At 46.1% G+C, this 18,791-nt stretch overlaps 2 protein-coding genes and 1 long non-coding RNA gene across 4 annotated transcripts; 2 read left to right on the top strand and 1 right to left on the bottom strand.

Moving 5' to 3' along the window:
* Positions 1-515: 515 nt before the first annotated feature.
* On the bottom strand, positions 516-8,747 carry LOC108962310 (cytochrome P450 2K1-like). The gene is made up of 9 exons (XM_018915901.3): positions 8,404-8,747; positions 6,082-6,244; positions 5,768-5,917; positions 5,323-5,483; positions 4,704-4,877; positions 4,028-4,169; positions 3,291-3,478; positions 2,671-2,812; positions 516-2,264 (listed from the first exon to the last, which is right to left on the bottom strand). Exons 1-9 carry the CDS (start codon positions 8,599-8,601, stop codon positions 2,077-2,079), a joined length of 1,506 nt encoding a protein of 501 aa, XP_018771446.1. The 5' UTR covers positions 8,602-8,747; the 3' UTR covers positions 516-2,076.
* Positions 8,478-12,529, top strand: LOC108962311 (uncharacterized). Of its 2 annotated transcripts, none has more exons than XR_001990838.3 (3): positions 8,478-8,574; positions 8,899-9,140; positions 12,361-12,529. It is a non-coding gene; the product is annotated as an uncharacterized LOC108962311 (long non-coding RNA). The 2 variants fall into 2 exon arrangements; XR_007778863.1 differs by lacking the exon at positions 12,361-12,529 and adding an exon at positions 9,384-9,544.
* A 3,140-nt stretch (positions 12,530-15,669) lies between these two features.
* LOC115484305 (cytochrome c oxidase assembly protein COX19) lies at positions 15,670-18,403 on the top strand. The gene is made up of 3 exons (XM_030229936.2): positions 15,670-15,896; positions 16,004-16,115; positions 17,893-18,403. Exons 1-3 carry the CDS (start codon positions 15,815-15,817, stop codon positions 17,978-17,980), a joined length of 282 nt encoding a protein of 93 aa, XP_030085796.1. The 5' UTR covers positions 15,670-15,814; the 3' UTR covers positions 17,981-18,403.
* Positions 18,404-18,791: the final 388 nt, after the last annotated feature.

Here is an 18,791-nt window from a genome sequence, read left to right as displayed (position 1 = left end):
CTGGTGAGGGCGTGGAACGCTGGGTATCGGCCACCTAAAGGCAACCACACCACTGCCAGTCAGCCAGCCTGGGCCACTAAAACACCAGCCCTGCATCCTTTAACTTAAATGCCCCAAAATCTCTGCACCTCCCCTGCCAGTCCCATTCTTGGCCAGCAGTGCATCCCAGACTGCAGCCTCGGATAATTCCTGCTGGCTTTTACTGAGAGGGGTTCTTTGTGAGCAAGGGCAAAGACACAGGAACCACTGAAAGGGGCCACATCAGAGAGCCTTGCAGAGCCATGTCCTGCCTCACACAGCAGTTGGGATTTTCTGGAGTTAGAAATCCAGCTATTTCCCTTGAGGTGTTTGTGGCTGTCAGTATTGTCACTCTTTGTGCTGCTGAACATGGCCTGGCTGCAGGCTGCCCACGGATCTCTGAGGTCACCTCTCTCGTGCGGGGGATATTGAAGGTGGTGCAGCCCAGCTTTATCAGTTTGACCTGAAATCAACTGCATGCTGTCACACCAGATAGATCAGCAGCAACAGAACAAAATATTTAATGATTAAGTAGGTGATAAGGTCAGGCTTGCAGTAGCTAGACTGCAAATAGAGCAACAGCAAAACAAACGCACGCAAGCGCAGCAGCAGAGGCTTCCTTGTCACAGAGCACTCCCTGAGCTGAGCCCAGGAGCTGGAGCTGGGCCTGTGCTACAGCCCCTAACCAAGTGCAACACCAGCGCAAGTAGAAGGTGCAGAATCACTGTGAGAGTGCTGCCTTTAGTTGTGTGAACTAAAGCTAGTGAGGAGAGTCCGTGTCTTGGCCAGAGGCTGCCGTACTTTGTCATCCCTTCACATTCTTTCTCCTGTCTCTCCTTCCATTTGCACACAGCTCAGCTTTAGAAAACAGTAACTTTAGTTTTATGCCCCATTTTCAGTTGAATGGACAATTCAGTTGAATGTCCCTATTCATCACAACACACCGGGTAAATTTGGAATTAGGAGTCTGTGGATGATAGTTCACCCTGCAGCCAGTGCAGAGAGTGAGAAATGACAACCTTATGGCAGCTGATTCATCCCCTGAAGGATCCTTTCTCTCTGTGAAGGGTAGTGAAGATCTACAGAGCAAGTACAGCCCCTGAGGTGCAGGTGGAGCAGGGAGCAGGGGCTGAGCCTCTCCCAGCTCTCTGCTGGAGCGTGGCAGTCCCTGCCCAGCCCCAGCTCCGCTGCCCTCACACTGCCGCAGGCTGGTATCGCTTCAGCCACGCTGATTCAGAAACTCTTCCCTTGCCATGGCTGCTCATTTTCTGCCAGCTTAGGGATCTGAGATGGCCCAGTAAGGCATTGGACAAGTGCCAGAGCCAGCATGAAGCCAGGAGAGGTGAGGGAGTGGTAGAAATGCCTTTCTTAGGCATTTCTGCAGAAGCAGAAAGCTGCTCAATTGGCCCCATCATAAATGGGCTGTTCAGTATGAAGTGCCTGGTGTGAGGTAGAAAGAACCCATTTCCCAAAGCACTTAGATGTTTTCTGATAACTGTCCCGTGCCTGGGTCTTGGCATCAGCCCGTGTTACACCCTTGTGTCTGGGACTCTGTAATAAAGATAAGGCAGGTTGTATGGCACAATGGAAGCTCAGTCTGAGGCTCGGCTGAACAACCATCCTGTGGAGACTTCCAGATCCTTTGAGTGTCTCTTGTCTCCAGCTGGGCCACTTATAATCAGCTCTGCTATAGGGCTTGGACTTTGGGCTGAGAAATTCCCCAGAGGCTGCCAGGGGAGAGCTCTGATGGGTTACATCTACAGAGGAGTTCTGAAGGCATTTCACTCTTTCAAACTGTCCTGAAAACAGCATCTCTGACGTGCAGTTCCAGGAATGAGCCACAGTTTCTGAGAGCAGAACTCAGAACTGTCTGAAGGGTTTGCATTATACAAATTAGACATTGCAAGAGCTGTTGGAGAGGATGTCACGAATGAGAGAAAATAAAATAACAGTGCCTGGTGTCTTCCTCCCCCTAAAGCTCAGGGACAGCTTTTCCCTACTGTAGCAAGATTTGCTTTAAAGCTTGAAGTGTTCACTACTCTAATGCTGTGGTTTTGATCATTCACAGGGCACAGCACAAACCAGGTGAGGCATGGGAGTCAAGGTAAAGCCAACATCAGCAGTGAGATCCAGGTCTGACTTCTCCACTCCTGGAGGAGGCTGGAAAACAAATTTGCGGAGCAAGCCGGAAAAGAAGAGGAACAGCTCCATTCTGGCCAGTCCTTCACCAAGGCAAGCCCTTCGCCCTGAAAACAGCCAGGGGAGAAGTTAATGGTCAGCACTCTAACTGTTAGTGTTGATATCTGAGACCTTCTAAATGGGAGGTACAGTCTGGAAGAGCAGGCTGCTGAGGTAGGACATTTCCCCTTCCTTCTCTCTGTATAATAGAGGTGCTACTGATTTGGTCTCAAACTACACAGAAGTCTGTGGATATATGAAATTGTTCATATATCCACAGACTGTGGATATATGAACAGGCTGTGAGTAAATCCATGTTTCCCATCTCTCCCAAAGAAGAGGTGGTTACCTACAGCAGTGGTGGATAGGAGAAATGAACAGCAATCCTTTACCCTCTGTTCTGTGTCCCTGGCTTTCATACTTTCCTGAAATCAGGCGGAACTGCCATCAGCCTTGCACCCATACCCCTCTTACCTATGGAGAATGGAATAAATGCTTCTCTCCTAATGAAGTTCCCATGGGCATCAAGGAAATGGGAAGGGTTGAACTGATGCGGGGTTTTCCAGTGTGACTCGTCATTCAGAGCAGAGGTCAGCAGTGGAATAATCTCAGTGCCCTGAAAGGGATCAAAGAAACTCATGGAAGAGGAGAGCGCTCCCTTACTTAAGCCAGACTGTGTTTTTTTCCTAATGTGAAGAGGCAAATAAGACTTGACAGATAGAACTGGTGAATGTTTCTCTGTCCCATCATGGCTCTGTCTGTTTTCAGTAACTGCTGTTTTATTTTTTGGACCACAAAACATTCCTTTCTTACAGAGTCAGATCTTTCAACAAAGGTAGAGGTCCCACATTTGACATAAAAGATTCAAACCAGTGTGATTTAATTAAATTTTTGGTTAATCATGATTCAAACAACTGTACCAGACCACAATCCATTGTATGTTTACAGTAATTATCCTGGATCTAAGACAAAGGGTCACAGCACAGATTAAACCATGCATCACCGTGTCTTTAGTTATTTATGTGTTTCTTCATCTGCTTTAAAGAAAGGTGTGAGGAATCTGTGCAGCACAAGCTGCCATCCTCAGAGCTCACCTTGGGAATCACGTAGCCTCGGAAATTCACATCGCAGGGAGTCGATCGGGATACGCCCATGGGGACAATATTGGCAAACCTTTGTATTTCGTGTATTACTGCTTCTGTGTAAGGCATTTTTTTCCTGTCCTCCAACTTAGGCAGCTCTCCTGGTTCAATGACATGGTTCATTTCTTCCTGAATCTTTCCTTGGAGGGAGGAAAGGATTAAGAAGCTGATTATAATCTCATCTTGCAACTGAAATGGCTACCAGTGAGGCAGAGATGAAGAAAAGGGAAAACTGAAATATCTGGGAAGGGCAGAAGTGGGTAAGTCAGGGCATAGTGGGGTTCTTTCAGGTTTGTTGGTGGGCTAAGGCAGCTTGAATGGAGTCACTACAGTCCAATCTCATGCCTGACTCTCATTACACACCTTTGTTACCCCATAACCTCCAACAGAAACCAGATCAGAATCAGCTCCTGAGGGGACCTTTGGTGACGTAAGCCCATAGCCTGCAGGTGAATTACCAGGAGGGAGCTTTACTGTGTCTGTAGGCTGCCCCTCAGCCTTTCCCACTTGGCTGGGCTGGTTTATTGCAATCCAGCTGAATAAAATTCCTTTGTAAAGTCAACGCTTGCTATCTCCTCAGAGCACTGAGAATAATTACTCTAGGCAACACTGAATGAGTTCCACTCCCTCCCACAGCCAAAGCCTTAAGCATGCATCAATAAATTGTACAAGAGATGTGAACTCCTTACTCTGAATTTCTGGGTATTTCATCATCAGCAGCAGCCCCCAGCGCACAGTTGTGGATGTAGTCTCAGTCCCAGCAGCAAAGAGGTCCAGGGTTGAAAACATCAGGTTTCCATTGCTGAATGCAGTGTGTGGCTTCTTTGACTCCTTCAAAACATGGGGGTAATACAGCAAGTGATACCCATATGTGACTGTATTGCCTCCATTTTTATCTGCATTTTAGCCTTCTGTGACTTTATATGTGCTGGAAAACTGAATAATTAGTCTTTTAGCATTAGGGCCTATGCTGTGTGGAATTTGTCTGGTCCCAAGCATATGTTTAATCCCCAAGTCTAGATATTAGAAAAATTCCAATGAATTGGAATTTATTTACTGCAACACAGTTTATCACAGTACCATTCTTGCAGGAAGGTTTGGGATGATCTCCTCCTTATGTGTGCTGAGTGGGAACTTATTTCCCCTCCGAGGGATGTCTTGACAACTAAATCCCTTTAACCAGCAGTTCCAGTGGGGCCATGAGTGAATCCAGCACAGCTCAGTGTGTGAGCTTTGATATATTCTGCTCACTGCACTTCTGTTTCCACTCGCTGCCAGTCCCTGACAGATGGCCAGTCCTAAGGGCCAGCTAAGTCAGAGCTAAGGAAGGGAGCAGAAAGGCACTGGGACTCAGCTGTAGAGTACCTGTTTTTGCTTCACCAGAAAGGCATCGACAAAGCCTGTTAAGTCATTTTCATTAAGCTCCTCTTTGTGTTCCTGGAAGAGCTTCTGGAGAAAAGCATTCAATTCAAGGATATTTTGTAGCACAGTCTTGGAAGCTCCAGACAGAAATCCAAGGGATGGGTAGAAGTTATATAACTGCAAGACAGGTTTTACTGTTAATTGGCATTTTTGAACACATACTGGTATCTCAAATCACACTGCCCGTCCCTTGTCCTATGCCCTGACATCTGAGGCTGTATTTCCCCCACTTCTACAGTCTAAGGAGCTCTGGATTCCTGCAGAAATTGAATATTCCTTCTGTAATTCAAGGAAGGTTTGGGACTGTGTTTCTGCTCTTCAAAGAGGGTAAAGTTGCTCCTTTTTTGAAGACTTTGGATTATTATTTCTTTTACTAATAAGTTTGACAGAGTAAGTGCAGGAGCCTGTGAATCTGTGCATTGCAGATACAGAACCACAGATGTGTTCTGTACAGGCTGACTGGCTGATAATGTTCTTGTTCTCAAGAAGAAATATGTGGGAGGCCAGAAGAACAAATGCTGAAACTGGATATTCCCCAAAAACCATAATATTAAGCTCTTACCTGCACCATAGGGGAGCCCAACAGCTTAGTATTTTGATTTATCAGCTTCAGCAAAGTTAGAAATACTGGATCATCATATTCAAACCTCTCTCCAAACAATATAGAGCAGATGACATTGGATACAGCATTGTTGAGTATCATTTTTGTATCAAATGGTTTCCCTGTATTTCAAGCAATGAAAACAAAGGACAAAATGACTATGCTCATTTCAGTCTGGTTTCCTATGGAAATGTAGTCCTGAGCTCCCAAAGAAAACTCATTCCCCACCCAGAATTCATAGCAGGGAATTTTGTTTCAGTGTTTTAAGGCCTTGGCTCAACAGCCTACTGCACTTTATGCTGAACTTTAACCATGAGATACCATTTGCTCAGAGTTAAACTTTCATTAATCTTTATTGTTCTGCTAGACCTGTTCTCTGTCTCTGGATGAAAGACTTGACACTCACCATGATAGGATTCAAAATATTTGAGAAGGGAATTTACTTCCTCCAGGATTCGGATCTCAAGGGTTCTCTTTCCCATTCCAAAGTCTCTCAGGGTGGACAAGGTAAATCTTCTCATAGTTTTCCATAGCTCTCCATGGCTGAATGCTATGCCTAAAATAAAGGTGTAACATCCTAATGGCACCTGTGGTTCATAAATTTTCTTACACACTGGTGCCTCCTAAGATCACAAAAAGTGATCTGTAAGAGGACAGTACACTCTGCTGTAAGGATGTAATGAACAGAGACAAAACTTATCCAAGCAGAAGGTCAGTTACCATTTCCTTGTGTCATTTTCCTAAATATGGGTATTTCTGCCCTCTCTCCAAACTCTTCAGCATGATTTAAAAGGGCATCCTTGATGGTTTCATATCCAGCCAGTACCACGACCTTCCTGGGTCCAAAATGCACCGTGAAGACGTTGCCATATATCTTGGAGAGCTGTCAAGGTGAATAAATATGTTCATTCAAAGCCAGATCTGGACTCAAACACTAGTTCTGGCCACTCTGGGTGGTTTCTAGACCAAAAGGAGCCTCCCAGCCCTGCCTGATGTCTCCAGGTGCTGCTGTAATTCAAGTAGTGAGCAGCAGCTATCAATTGCCAGCATCTCTGCTTGCACCCTGTTTGCTCAACAAGGTGTCTGCTATCAGTGCTCCTATCAGGGGAGTCAATAAAGTGCCACTGCATTCCTGTGGTGTTCTGCAGTAGCAAGCCAGCAATACCACCTTGTGAGGCTGGCTAAAGAATGCTGTAGCAGGCAGGCCTGTTTATTGTAGTGCTGGTGACCTGAGGCAAGCAGGCGTGCACACACCTTTGAGGCTGAAGCCACAAACACTGCAAAAACAAAGCCAGACAATAACTCTTTCTTTCAGGACAGCACTTGTCTCTAATTATGGCAAGGTGGGTAGTGTTGCAGTCATTATGGAATTATTTGCTGGCCACCAGGAACTTGAATCTGACTAGGAAGCATATTCTGGTAGATAATGCCACAGGAGTGTTAGGCATTTATAGCAAATTAAAAATGAATCATCTGTTACCCTGAAAGGTGGCTTTGACAAGCTAATCATTCACTTGGTATTTTAGGCTTCATTTGAACACACTGCAAGCCATCCCCTCCAAATGTCTTCTTGTTTCTGATGTGCCTGGGTTACCATTTTCTATGCATTAGATAGATTCCACAAATTGAATTTCAGATTAGAAGCAGCTCCTGTTATTACACCGGACAAATTGAATTTGTTTTCATCAAGCAGTGGTTTGACGGCTTGGAAGATAACATTAGCACTGGTTCTTCCATCCCTGGCAGCTCACAGAGCGAGTGGCAGAGCCAGGGGCAGGGAATCACAGCTGCCTCTGAGCCTTCCTTTGGCCATCTCCTTGCATTAGTGCTTCTTGGCAGCCCCTCTGGTTTTACTCAGCAGCACAAGTATTGGATGTGGCAGGCCTGAAAGCCCAAATAAAGCTTCTTGGTAGATTATGGGAAATTAGTCTGGTGCTGTCACGTGACATTTGTATCATAAAATCCCCCAGTACTGCCAAAAATAGTTCATAAATAGTTTCATACTGACATCCTCAAACATTCCCAGGAGCTCAGAACCAGAAGCCCATCAGAACGGATCTCTACACAATCCTCTGCCCCATAAATCAGGGCAGATGAGCACTGTGTGCCTGCTGTAGGAATTCTGTGCTTTGGCAACACAGGATTCCCTTTCTTCCACAGATGACAGGAGGATTGCAGTGTCTGCACTGCCCTCCCACTGCAGATGTTCAAGTGGCTGAAGGAGTTCTCTGGGGACCAGCTTTCCCCCACCATAGTGTCCAGTAAGCAGCACACACACAGGGCTTGTGACAGGTCCCTCACAGCACCTCAACTGTCTCTACAGCAACCAGATAAAATCTGAATTCCCACTGAATTGTCCCCAGGTCCCTGTGGGAACACAGCAGACACTTTCTCAAACAAACATTGCCCCTGGCTTTTTAATATTTAAGTTGTTTTTTTCCCCTCTCTCTTAGAAACATAAGTATCCATGGAGCTGTGTAATAAAACGGAATTTGTTCAGCTAGACATATAAAATCTATGGATTGAGTCCTCAGCCATCCTGGGCAGTGTGTGCAGGGGTAGGGCTGGGGAGGCAGAGTTAGTCTTTGCATTGCAGAGATATAGTTAGTTTTGGAAAATGAGGGATGATACCTTTCCTTGCTTGATCCCTTCCATCTACCCATCCCTTCCTAGAGGTCTGGTGGCAGTGAGACACCTCTTGATGGCAGCAGCCTGGCCCAACTCAAGTCTTTTACCTGCAGCCTTTGAAGGGCTTGAAACACCGACAGTTTGGAGTAGATTGCAAGGTGTGGGTGGTCTACACTTGAGTGTGTATAAAGAAAGGAGTTTGTGGTTTATATTCATATATATAAATACAAGTGTGTGTGTGTGTGTGTGTGTGTGTGTGCACACCTCTGAAGGTAAAGTTGTTCTGCCTGTGTGCCACATATCTCATTGCTGCCCTCCACACAAAGCAAGCACAGCCACATCTCTATTTCCCCAGCTGCATTTCTCATTGCAGGAATTGCACGTTTGCCCCCTGCCTGCTCGCTCAGCCCCTACCTCTGTCAGCGACTGGAACGGCTTTTTCAGGTCCACCACGTTCAGGTTCCCGATCACAGGAAGAGGTCGTGGCCCAGGGGGCAAATTGCAAACTGACTTCTTGGAGCTGGAGAGAAAGTAAAGGAGAGCAAAGAGCCCTGCTGCCAAACAGAGCAGCGGGCTGGAGCCCAGGTACTGCAGGAAGCTCTGCACAGCCATGTCCAAAGGCAGCTGAGGGTATGAGCATCTTGGGGTCCCTTTATAGCCCTTCTGTCATTGCCTGAACACACCTTCTGGGGAAGTGGCTTTACACAGGGAAAAGGGCTCTGCAGACTTGTTTACATCCACTCAGATCAGATGTACTCCATTTTCCTGCCAGATGAAACACCCTCTTTTATTCTGAACTGTGGATTATCATAATCTGGAGCTCTTATTTCACCTACAACACTGGGACGAGGTGTTTGTTTTCCAGTGAATATCTGTGTTATGGACATGTTGTTCTCTATGTGATTTCAGGGTCAGAACTCAAGGACAGGAGCCATGCTGGACTGCTGTCACTGTGCCAGGCCACAGAACTCAGCTGGACCCCTGGTGATGCAATGGAGGACACAGGAGGGAAAGCCCACAACAATTCATAGCCCAGGGTGCACCTGGCAAGCCAGCCCATGAGGAGAACAAGACTGACCATGGAGAAGCTGGAATGGTGGGATGAAGATGTGCTAATTCAGGATTGCTGACAGGAGCAGATCTATTTACAGGTGACAGCTTTGATTCTTTTTGCTTTCCTGCCACCCCAGTAAAACCACCTCCTTGAGCAAATCAGTGTTTTTTATTGCTAGCATTGTTATTGTCTTGGTCCCAAAAATCCCCTACCAGCAATCCCAAGATGGCCCTGCCACCATGGCAGTCACTATTTGGCAGTTTAGTGCCCAGTGAACTGTGTGCCTGGATGGCCAAGCCTGCCTCAGCAATTGGTGATGAATCTCTCTGTTTATGAACAGCTGCATGCCATCCTCTAGGAGAAACTGTCCCCTGCAGGCAATCCTGCCTAGATTGGGAAAGAGATCCTGAATCCTTGGAAGCTGGGAGGAGCCAGGATCAGACTGCAGCTGGCCAGGCAGAGAGGATGGAGGTGCCAGGCAGGAGGAGCACATGGCAGCAGTTCTGGCCCTGCAGGTACTGAGTCATGTCCCAAGCCCAAGCAAGAGCCCACGTGCCCAGGTGACAGGTCCAAGAGCCACCCCCACCCTCTGCATCCTCGGGGGGTGGCAACAAAGCAGAAGTGACCAAGAACAGGAAGCCACTTGTAGAAATGGTGGCTCTGGGGGAAGGGGCTGATTTGATGCTCTATCCCATATTCTCCAGTGGGGATATTTTACTCCCCAGTTGCAGATTCTGGCAGATTACTGGCCTGTGCTGCTGTTCAACCCTTTAGAAATCTTTAGTTTAATAATTCTTTTGCTAGAATTCTCCAAGGCTCCCGGGTGCAGGCTACACTGATGGGAAAATGATGATTATTTATTAATAATAATAAAAGTACATTAGCCAAAGGCAAGGGGAATCAATAAACTCTAACTAGATTGACATGAAAAAGCTGCCTGCTCTCCAAGGCTTGTTATCAGGAGTGGAGTTTTTCACAAGGGGGAACTTTCCTGTGCAGGCAGGGTGGGCAAAGAAAGGAGGGCAATGGATGGTCACATCAATCTCAAGATTTGCTGCACAGCTGAGAGGTCTTAGCCTGCACCCTCCTCTCCCAGACATTTCCAAGAATATCCTGTTCTGCCAGATTCTTCTCTGAGCAAATGGTGTGACTACTGGGACTCCTGAGAATTTATAATATGCAGTAAGAGGGAGGAAAAAAGCCTGCATGGGGCCAGTTGGGTACCAAAGGAGGAAATCTGTTGCTGTTTACATAGAGCTCTGTTGGAGTAGAGCTGACTGCTGCCAGAGCAAGAAAAATCCCCTTCCCTAGGCCTTCAATCTGTGGTGACAGTACATGGGGTGAGACCCTTTCTCAAGAACTGAGCCCATGGACTCGCAGCCTGCTGGACTGAAGCCCTGTGAGAAATGAGGGATGAGCTCTTCAGAGGGAGGGAATCTTTGCAGTTTTAAAATAGAGCCAATGTGATGCCCTCACCCCCACTCCTTCCTCACATCCCTCAGCTTCCAGGGTGCAATCCTGGACACAGCCTGCAGCCACAGGCTCACAGGTGAGGATCCCATGCAGGACTGAGGTAAAACATTGCTCCCAGCTCACATCTTTGCCTTTCCACCAGCCCAAGGCAGAACCCCCTTCAGGTGAGCAGAGTTTGTGGGTACAGCTCAGGGGACTCATCAGTGCCTCCTGAGCAATGAGCCTGCCCTTAACACCACAGTAACTCCTGTGTGCTCATCAGGAGAAGGTCACATCACCTTCTCATGGCACACAGGTTAACAGAGCTACAGTAACTGCAGGATAATGCAGGGAAAGGGTTGTTATAAGGCCATAATTCAGTCAATGACTGCTGATAACATCATAAACCAGGAGAGTGAGCACCAAGTGCTTGTGTGCCTTGCAAGGCTCTGCCACTGCTTTACAGCCCCTGGAGATGCCTATCAGCCCATGCATTGTTATCAGGGACATATAAAGCCTGAGCACACCCTATTAAACATTAACATTTTTAAAGAGCCAGATGTGTTAAAACTCAGGCTGCTCCTCACTAATGGATTTTGCTTGCCTTGACAAATGCCAGTGCAAAAAGAAATCAAAAGCTTTCCGACTCTGACCTCTTTCAATTTTTCATCATTATTGCATTGTTTTATTGGATTACACCCACTCCTTCCCACCCTGCAAATCTCTGTTTCTACAGGATCACTGCAGGGTAGTGATCAGTACTTCAACTGTTTACTTTGCTCATTTCTATACAAATGATTCCTTAATTTCTTTTCATTCATCTGTCAAATCAGTGTGGGCTGCAAATCTACTCTGGGAAGAAAGACTCCTGAAAAAATATTGTTTAAAGTCTTTATTTAATGGCAATTAAAAAAAAAAATAGATTCCTGGGTTGTTTTTTTTTTCCCCATGTTCTCAGTTGAAAGATTTTATGTGATGAGTCTGGTTATTGGGAGAAGAAAAAAAAAAAATCTGTGCATGAGATTAGTGCATTGTCCCTGTGCAGAGCCTAAGGTGAGAGTATTTCCCACTTGTGTTAAGCATTTACCATTCTTGGGAACTTTGTTGCTTTTAAAAGCCTCCTTCTTGGACTGAGTAGATGACATTCCTTCATGAGTCTCACTCAGTGAAAAAACACATGGGAGCTCCTTGGCTTTGGTGCTGGTAATGTACTTTTTAATATGCATATCTATATAAATATTTGTAGTAAAATCCCTAGATTTGTAGCTAGAACCATGATCTTCCAGATCTACATTTACACCAACAAGTCAAGGCAGCCTGACCTGGGAGGTGAGTATTGAGTAGGTTGGGTTATGAAGAGATAATTTTCAAAATACAGCTGATAAATCAAATGTCTCAACACAGCTCCAAGGATTTTTGTTCTGTCTCTCTCAGCAACATATGGCAGAAATTGTGTTAATCCAAGAGAAATTGGAGACATATCATGAAGGGTGATTAGTTGGTATCTACAGCAGCATCTTCCTTTTGGGCCCCTCTCTTGGTGCAGGTGGAGATGTGGATTTAGATGGACCAGAATTGCAAGGAGCAATTTAAGAGGAAGGTTTGTTTCAGCTCTCAGTGCAGTGTTGCTATTTCTCCAACGCTCCTCTCTAAACTGATGAGGTTTTGGCTCAGTAATAACAGAAAATGAGCTATCACTCTGTACATCTTCATGGAGCACATAGCATATTAAGGCCCTGACCTTATTGGCATGAAACTACGATTTCCCTGTAAGTGAAAAACAATAATATTTCATTAATCATCCACAACAGAAATCCCCATTCCCCAGACTGTTCTGGCAATATTCTGCATTTTTGCTTGTCTAGGAACCTGAATTAAAAGGGAGAGAAATGGTTTACAACAGCCCGTGGCAGTGATGGAGCAAGAGGCCTTATGTAAGAGCTGGCGGCGTGCTCGGCTCGCGGAGGTGAGGCGCAGCAATGAGTGATCCTGGAAGGATGTTTCTCTGAGGTGTGTTCTCTGCCTGGGCTGGGAACAGCAGTCTCAAGGGCACAAATTCCAGCATCTGAATGTGCTTGGTCTTGTCCAGCTCATTAATTTCCTACAGCTATCCCAAGTCAAGCTACGAAATCCCCTAGTGCTTTACTCCGAGCCTTTCATGGCTTGTCAATAAATTATTTTCCAATTAAGTACCTGATAATTTGAGTCTGCAGGCTCTTAGAAGAGGCAGCGTGGTGAGAGAGAGAAAATAATGGAAGTCATGGACTTTTCCCTGCCCATAAAATGAATAAAGGTTCTTCTCTGAAGTATTACTCAATTTGGTGCTTCCACAAAGTAATGGTGAGTGTGTAATAACTCCTTCTGAGGAGGTGTTTGTCCAGCTGATGGATAAACACCACTAGTGGAGTAAGTTTTCAGCACTACCTAACAACATTGGAAAAGAACAGTTTTAAATGTTACTGCAGTCCATAATTAATGATGAAAAGGACTGATTCAAGCAAAGGATTTTTATTTCTTTTTCAGCCGATCAAGCTGAGTAACTTGAAAGGGGAAGAGCCAAGATTTTCCCTGGTTAGAGGATTTTTAATTTTTGGCAAGGGCTCAAGACTCCATGCTAGAGATACTGTGAAACACCACGAATTATCTAAACTCTCTTGTACAATGGGCACCCTTTTGCTGAAGCAGCTATTTCAGATTTCCCTGATGTAGTCAGTCTCTTGCTCCTTTGAAAGATAATATGTGAAAAGCATTTAATTCTGTTTGTGGCACTGCTCTTTGTGGCTCTGTTTTTGTTGAGTCCTTTTGGAACTTGTTGGTTTAATCCACAAATGAGGTTTTTTTTCCTTCACAAGGATTATCTAATGGGGGTTTTATTTGATCTCCTTGGGAAAAATTTATCCAGAGATGCTGAAGCACACATATTAGATTGTATGAGAACCTGTACCTTTAAAGGAAATTCTAGAAGATACAACTGGCATTTGCAATAAAAACATTAAGTAATCATAACCAAACACCTGCTACTATACCTGACCTGAATTTGAGTAACTACAACATTTAAGACTCCAAAGAAAACCCTGAGTTAACGAATAGGGGGAAAAAAAAGATAAAATATACCAAGTTGATGTAACCTTTGCAGAGAATCATAGAATGATTTAGGTTGGAAAAGACCTTTAAGATCACTGAGCCCAACTGCTCCCCCAGTGCTGCCACTGAAATCATGTCCCCAGGTGCCACATCTACATGGCTTTCAAATACCTCCAGGGATGGGGGCTCCACCCCTGCCCTGGGCAGCCTGTGGCAATGCTTGGGGAAATGAATTTTCCTAATATCCACACTGATACCCAGCTGGGTGTCATCCACAACCTTACTGAGGGTGTCCCCATCCCATCACCCAGGTCCTTGGTGTTAAACAGAGCTGGAAAGGGTTGGTGCTGTCTGCCTGGGAATAATCCCACTGTGGGGTCTCTGCACATCTTTTTCCTTTGACTTCTTCCTTCATTGCATGGGAAATCTGCAGGTTGGCCACTGTGACAGAAAGGAAGGAATGTGATTTGGGCAGTTTGCTAAAATCAGGTGCCTTGACACGTCAGTTAAACGTGTTCAGATAAACCAAAATTACTTCCCTGCTGCTCAGTTGTCTGAAATCTGGGAGACAGTTTGCTGCATGTATTTATGAAAGAGGAGTATCTCCCTTTTACCATTAAGTGTTATAACGAAGTCAAGTGGAAAAGTGCTATTTACTGTATAATAAAACCCATCTATTGTTCATAGCCCTGAAAACCTAATAATAAAACCTTATATTTCAAGCTGTGCAAACCAGTTGCTTATGTAATAGAACATGGTGTAATTTTCCATTTACAATTTCAATACCATAATAAGAAAGCAATCAAAGCATAAACAAAAGACACTTTAAATGGAGCTGCAGTTAATATTTCCATAATGGCTGTCCTTAAAAATTGAAGCTATTTCATTTCTTTTTTTTCCCCCAGCTTTGAATTCCTCCTGCTTAGCTCGGTCATTTAATTAAAAGAAAATCAACTTAAGAAAGATAAAATACTGTCTTAAACCAATTGCAGCTACGGGCAAAGAAGAAAAAATGTCAGTGTAATCCACGGTTAACACTTGGTGAGTTAAATTAAAGCTATTTCTCATCCTCCTTTCAGAAGGAGATTGTGAATCTGCAGTTTGTGCTGTAAACCTGCAGGCAAAAGGGGTGTTTTTCTTTGCTGTGCATCTTGAGGATCTGTAAGTTCACCATTTCTCCAGCTTCTGCCAGCACCCCCTTGGGTTCACTGGTGTCCCCCACCATTTATGCCACACGATGGGAACCCACATGCTGGGAGGTACAAAATAACTCGGTGCCATCCCTAGGCTTTGTGCACAGCCTAAACCACGAGGATTGATGAGAGATGAGGAACCACATGGTGGCCAGCACGGGCGGCTGATGGCTGAGCAGAATGGGGACAGCCCATCCAAAAGCCTGCTGGGTTTCTGTGGAAGTTCATCCTGCCTTCCTGCCAGAGCCGTCCCCAGGGCTCTGGGATCACACACCAGCCACAGCTGGGTCCAGAAAATGGGCTTTTAGCTCAGAGCTCGCCAGTGACAGGTGAGGAATTTATTCTTCGGGCAGAAGGGAAGGAGGAGCCTGGCCTCAGCCCTGCACAGAGAAGGGAAAGATTGGACAAGGCTGGATCCTTTATTGCAGACAGCAGCCTCCAAGTTTGGCTCTTTCCTCCTCCACTTCCCAGTGCACAAATGCCAAGGACAGACGGGCCCCTCCACAGACCGGCAGTCCCCGACCATCACAGCAGCCATTCACAGGAACGAATGACAGACTCACGGAATCCCAGAGCATCCTGGGCCGGGAGGGACCCACAGGGACCCCAAAACCCCGCACAGGGCAATCCCGAAGTGGGTTGCATTCAGAGGGGAGTTGCACTGGGAGGGTTCAGAGGGGAATGAGCGCGGTGTTCCGTGGCAATCGGTTCATTTCGCAGAGGCTGTGGGAGCCCGGGGCGCAGGGACGGGAGCGGCCCTCCCGCTCCGGGCCCGGCCCAACATGGCGGCCGGCGCCGTCTCCATGGCGACGCGCGCAGCGTTCCGGTTGCCATAGCAACACCCACGCCGTTACCATGGCGGCGCGGCCCCGCCCGCTCCGGGCGGTGGCGGTCACGTGGCCCCGCTCGATGCGCTCGGCGCGCGGCTCCCCCCGGCGGCGGGAACGAGCGGAGAGAGAGCGGAGGGACCGGGACTGACCGGGACTGACCGCAGAGTGACCGCAGGGACCGGACCCGCCGCCTCCCCACCCCCGGCAGCATCATGTCCACCGCCATGAACTTCAGCAGCAAGAGCTTCACGCCGCGGCCGCCGGACAAGGGCGCGTTCCCGCTGGATCACTTCGGTGCGGTAGCGCGGCCTAGCGCTGGGCCTGCCCCGCGCCCCCGCGCCCCGCGGGCCCCGGGCCGGCCCCGGGCGCGGCGGTAGCGCGGCCCTCGCTGTGTGTTACAGGGGAGTGCAGCGCCTTCAAGGAGCGCTTCATGGAGTGTCTCCGGCAGAGCGGCTACGAGAGCGCGGCGTGCCGGCAGAGCGCCATGGCCTACCTGGAGTGCCGCATGGACAGGCGAGTGGCCCGGCACGGCTGCGGGGACAGCGGGCAGCGCTCGGCGGGGCCGGGAGGGGAAGGCAGCCCGCAGTCAGGCAGGGTGTTTTGTCCCTGAAGGGCACAGATGCTCCCTGTGGCATCTGCAGGTGACTTGCCTTGTGGTTTCCAGGCCGTGCGGAGGGATAACGGCGAGCAACCAAGATTATTTTGTCTTGATTATCATTTTCAATTATCACTGTCTTACTCATCATTTTTTGCACACACACTGGAGTATACAGTACACAGCCTGCAGCCACAGGCTCGCAGGTGAGGATCCCACACAGCACTGGGGTAAAACATTGCTCCCAGCTCACATCTTTGCCTTTCTACCAGCCCAAGGCAGAACCCCCTTCAGGTGAGCAGAGTTTGTGGGCACAGCTCAGGGGACTCATCAGTGCCTCCTGAGCAATGAGCCTGCCCTTAACACCACAGTAACTCCTGTGTGCTCATCTGGAGAACGTCACATCACCTTCTCCATTTACAATTATTACAAACATTACAAATTGCAATTATTAGTACAAGACTACAATTATTACTATTGGAATAATCAGTCCTATTTTACAGAGTTCTTTTAGCCAAGGTGCAAAACTCCAACCATCAAACAAGCTGTCTAGCCAAGATCTGTTGTAATTTGGTTAGCTAAATCCCTTTGGTTTTGTAGCTGTTTATGCATAGAAACAGAATGATCAGATAAATTCATACAACATAATCCTTCAAAATCTTCACAGCCATGCCCTTGTGCTAGTAAAAGAAAGTCAGTGGTAGCTCTGTTTTGTAAAGTGCCATGTCTGACTGCTTCTTCATCTGTCAACAAATCACTGATATCAGCAGAGGAGGCATTTACTTCCTTGCTGAGCCAACACCCCAAGTTAGGTTGGGAGCAGCTTCCACCCTGCGCAGTGGCCAGTGTGAAACTTTTTTTTTTTGTTTCCAGCTCTGGTTACAAGTTAAAAGTTTAACTTGCAACCCACACTTTGCTTACCTTCTGCATGGCCTGCTCAATAAGAGCTGACTGTGTTCAAAATGCCTGCAAGGGTTGTGTGTAACTTAACAATGAATTTTCAGAGGCACTGGTGTTTTTTCTTGCATACATTAATGCAATTGAGTCTTAATTAATGCTGAGTTCAAGTGGAAATAATTGGGCCTGTTAGCCCCTTAGAAATATGTTTCAAGCAGGCAAGGTAACAGTTGCTGTATGTCAGTTCAAGTGAGGAAGGTGTTGGTGATTGGTTTTCCAGGGATGTTTCCGTTCCTGCATTGCTTTGCAATGCTTCCTGTACAAGGGTGAGTCAGGGAACTTTGAAAAATGCACAAATTGGGAAAGTATATTGCAAAGCAAAAACTAGTGTGAAAATCACTACAGCAAAGTCTAGTGGCACCACAAAGGCTGTTCTAAACCAGATTCATTTGAAAGTGTAAATGGCATTGGTAGAATTTTAGGAAGCTCTTATGCAATGTGTTAATTAAAAATAAACAGGAGTCAGGTCTTTTTCTTAGAAACTCTTACTCAGTTCCTAAAACAGGGAAACAACACATTTTATTGGAAAACCACTGTGAAGGGGGAAAAATAATTGCTGAGCGTTGCTTTCCTTAAACTGAATTTTCTGAGGTCTTGTCAAACAGCAGGCACTCTGTACAGATGTCTTGGATCTGTTTAGGGTAAATAATAGTAATGAAATAGAAAATGCTGCTGTTCTCTTGGTTATAGGCTGTGTTCTCTAAAGTGTTTTTTGTTGTTTTCTTCTTTTTTACTTAGGCAACTTATGGCTAATGAACCACTGGAAAAATTGGGATTTAAAGACCTGATAAATGAGAAATCAGGAGAAAAACCTGAGAAGTCGTGATGAAGACAGACAACTTTGCTCCTCATGAAGGGAAAGCATGACTCTGAATGTAGTACATATTGTACATTTTGTTCATATTGCAATAGGAAGTGTTTCCTGAAAGAACCCTTTTTCCAAAGTTTAATTGTCCTAAAATAAGATTTTTCTTTCAATGAGCAAAAGTACTGCCTTTGTCTGCTTTGCTCAAGTATTTCTTAACTTCTTTATTTTAATTTCTCTAGAGGCAAAACAGTTACAGCCCAAAGTGTTCTCCCTGTCTCTGTAAGAACAGTGAAGTCTTATTTTAAGGGGACAAAAACCCAAACCAAACAATCCTTTATTGTGTAGGTCTTGAGCTACTGATTAATCTTCTGTGGGCAGTACTGATATGCTCACAGCAGCTACTTGCCAGATGGAAATAAAGCTGTTGTACTTTAAAACTGACTTTTATTAAATACTGGCATTAGTCCCCATCCCTGGGGTGGTCTCACCCTGCTGTGGAACACATTGGGGTCCTGTGGGGGTACCTGAGTACTTGAGGCAGTGTTTTTTTCAGTCATTTCATCTTCCATCATTGTTGGGGGAGTGTTTCTAGTTCCATACACCAGTCAGGGAGTGATTCTGCCTTTATTTACCATGCCAGCAGTGTTCAGCTATTTTTTTCATCATTTAACTGGGAACAGTGGTATTTCTCTTGCATGTTCTAATGCAGTTGAAGTCTTTCTTAATTAATGTTGAGTTCAAGCAGAAATAATTTGCCCTGCTGGCCCCTAGAAATGTGTTTCAAGCAGGCAATAAGTTTGTAAATCTTCTGGATGTGTTTCCCACTCGA

This window comes from Serinus canaria, chromosome 14, assembly GCF_022539315.1.
Source record: "Serinus canaria isolate serCan28SL12 chromosome 14, serCan2020, whole genome shotgun sequence".
Taxonomy (NCBI): Eukaryota; Metazoa; Chordata; class Aves; order Passeriformes; family Fringillidae; genus Serinus; species Serinus canaria.
This window is presented reverse-complemented; position numbering and strand designations above follow the sequence as displayed.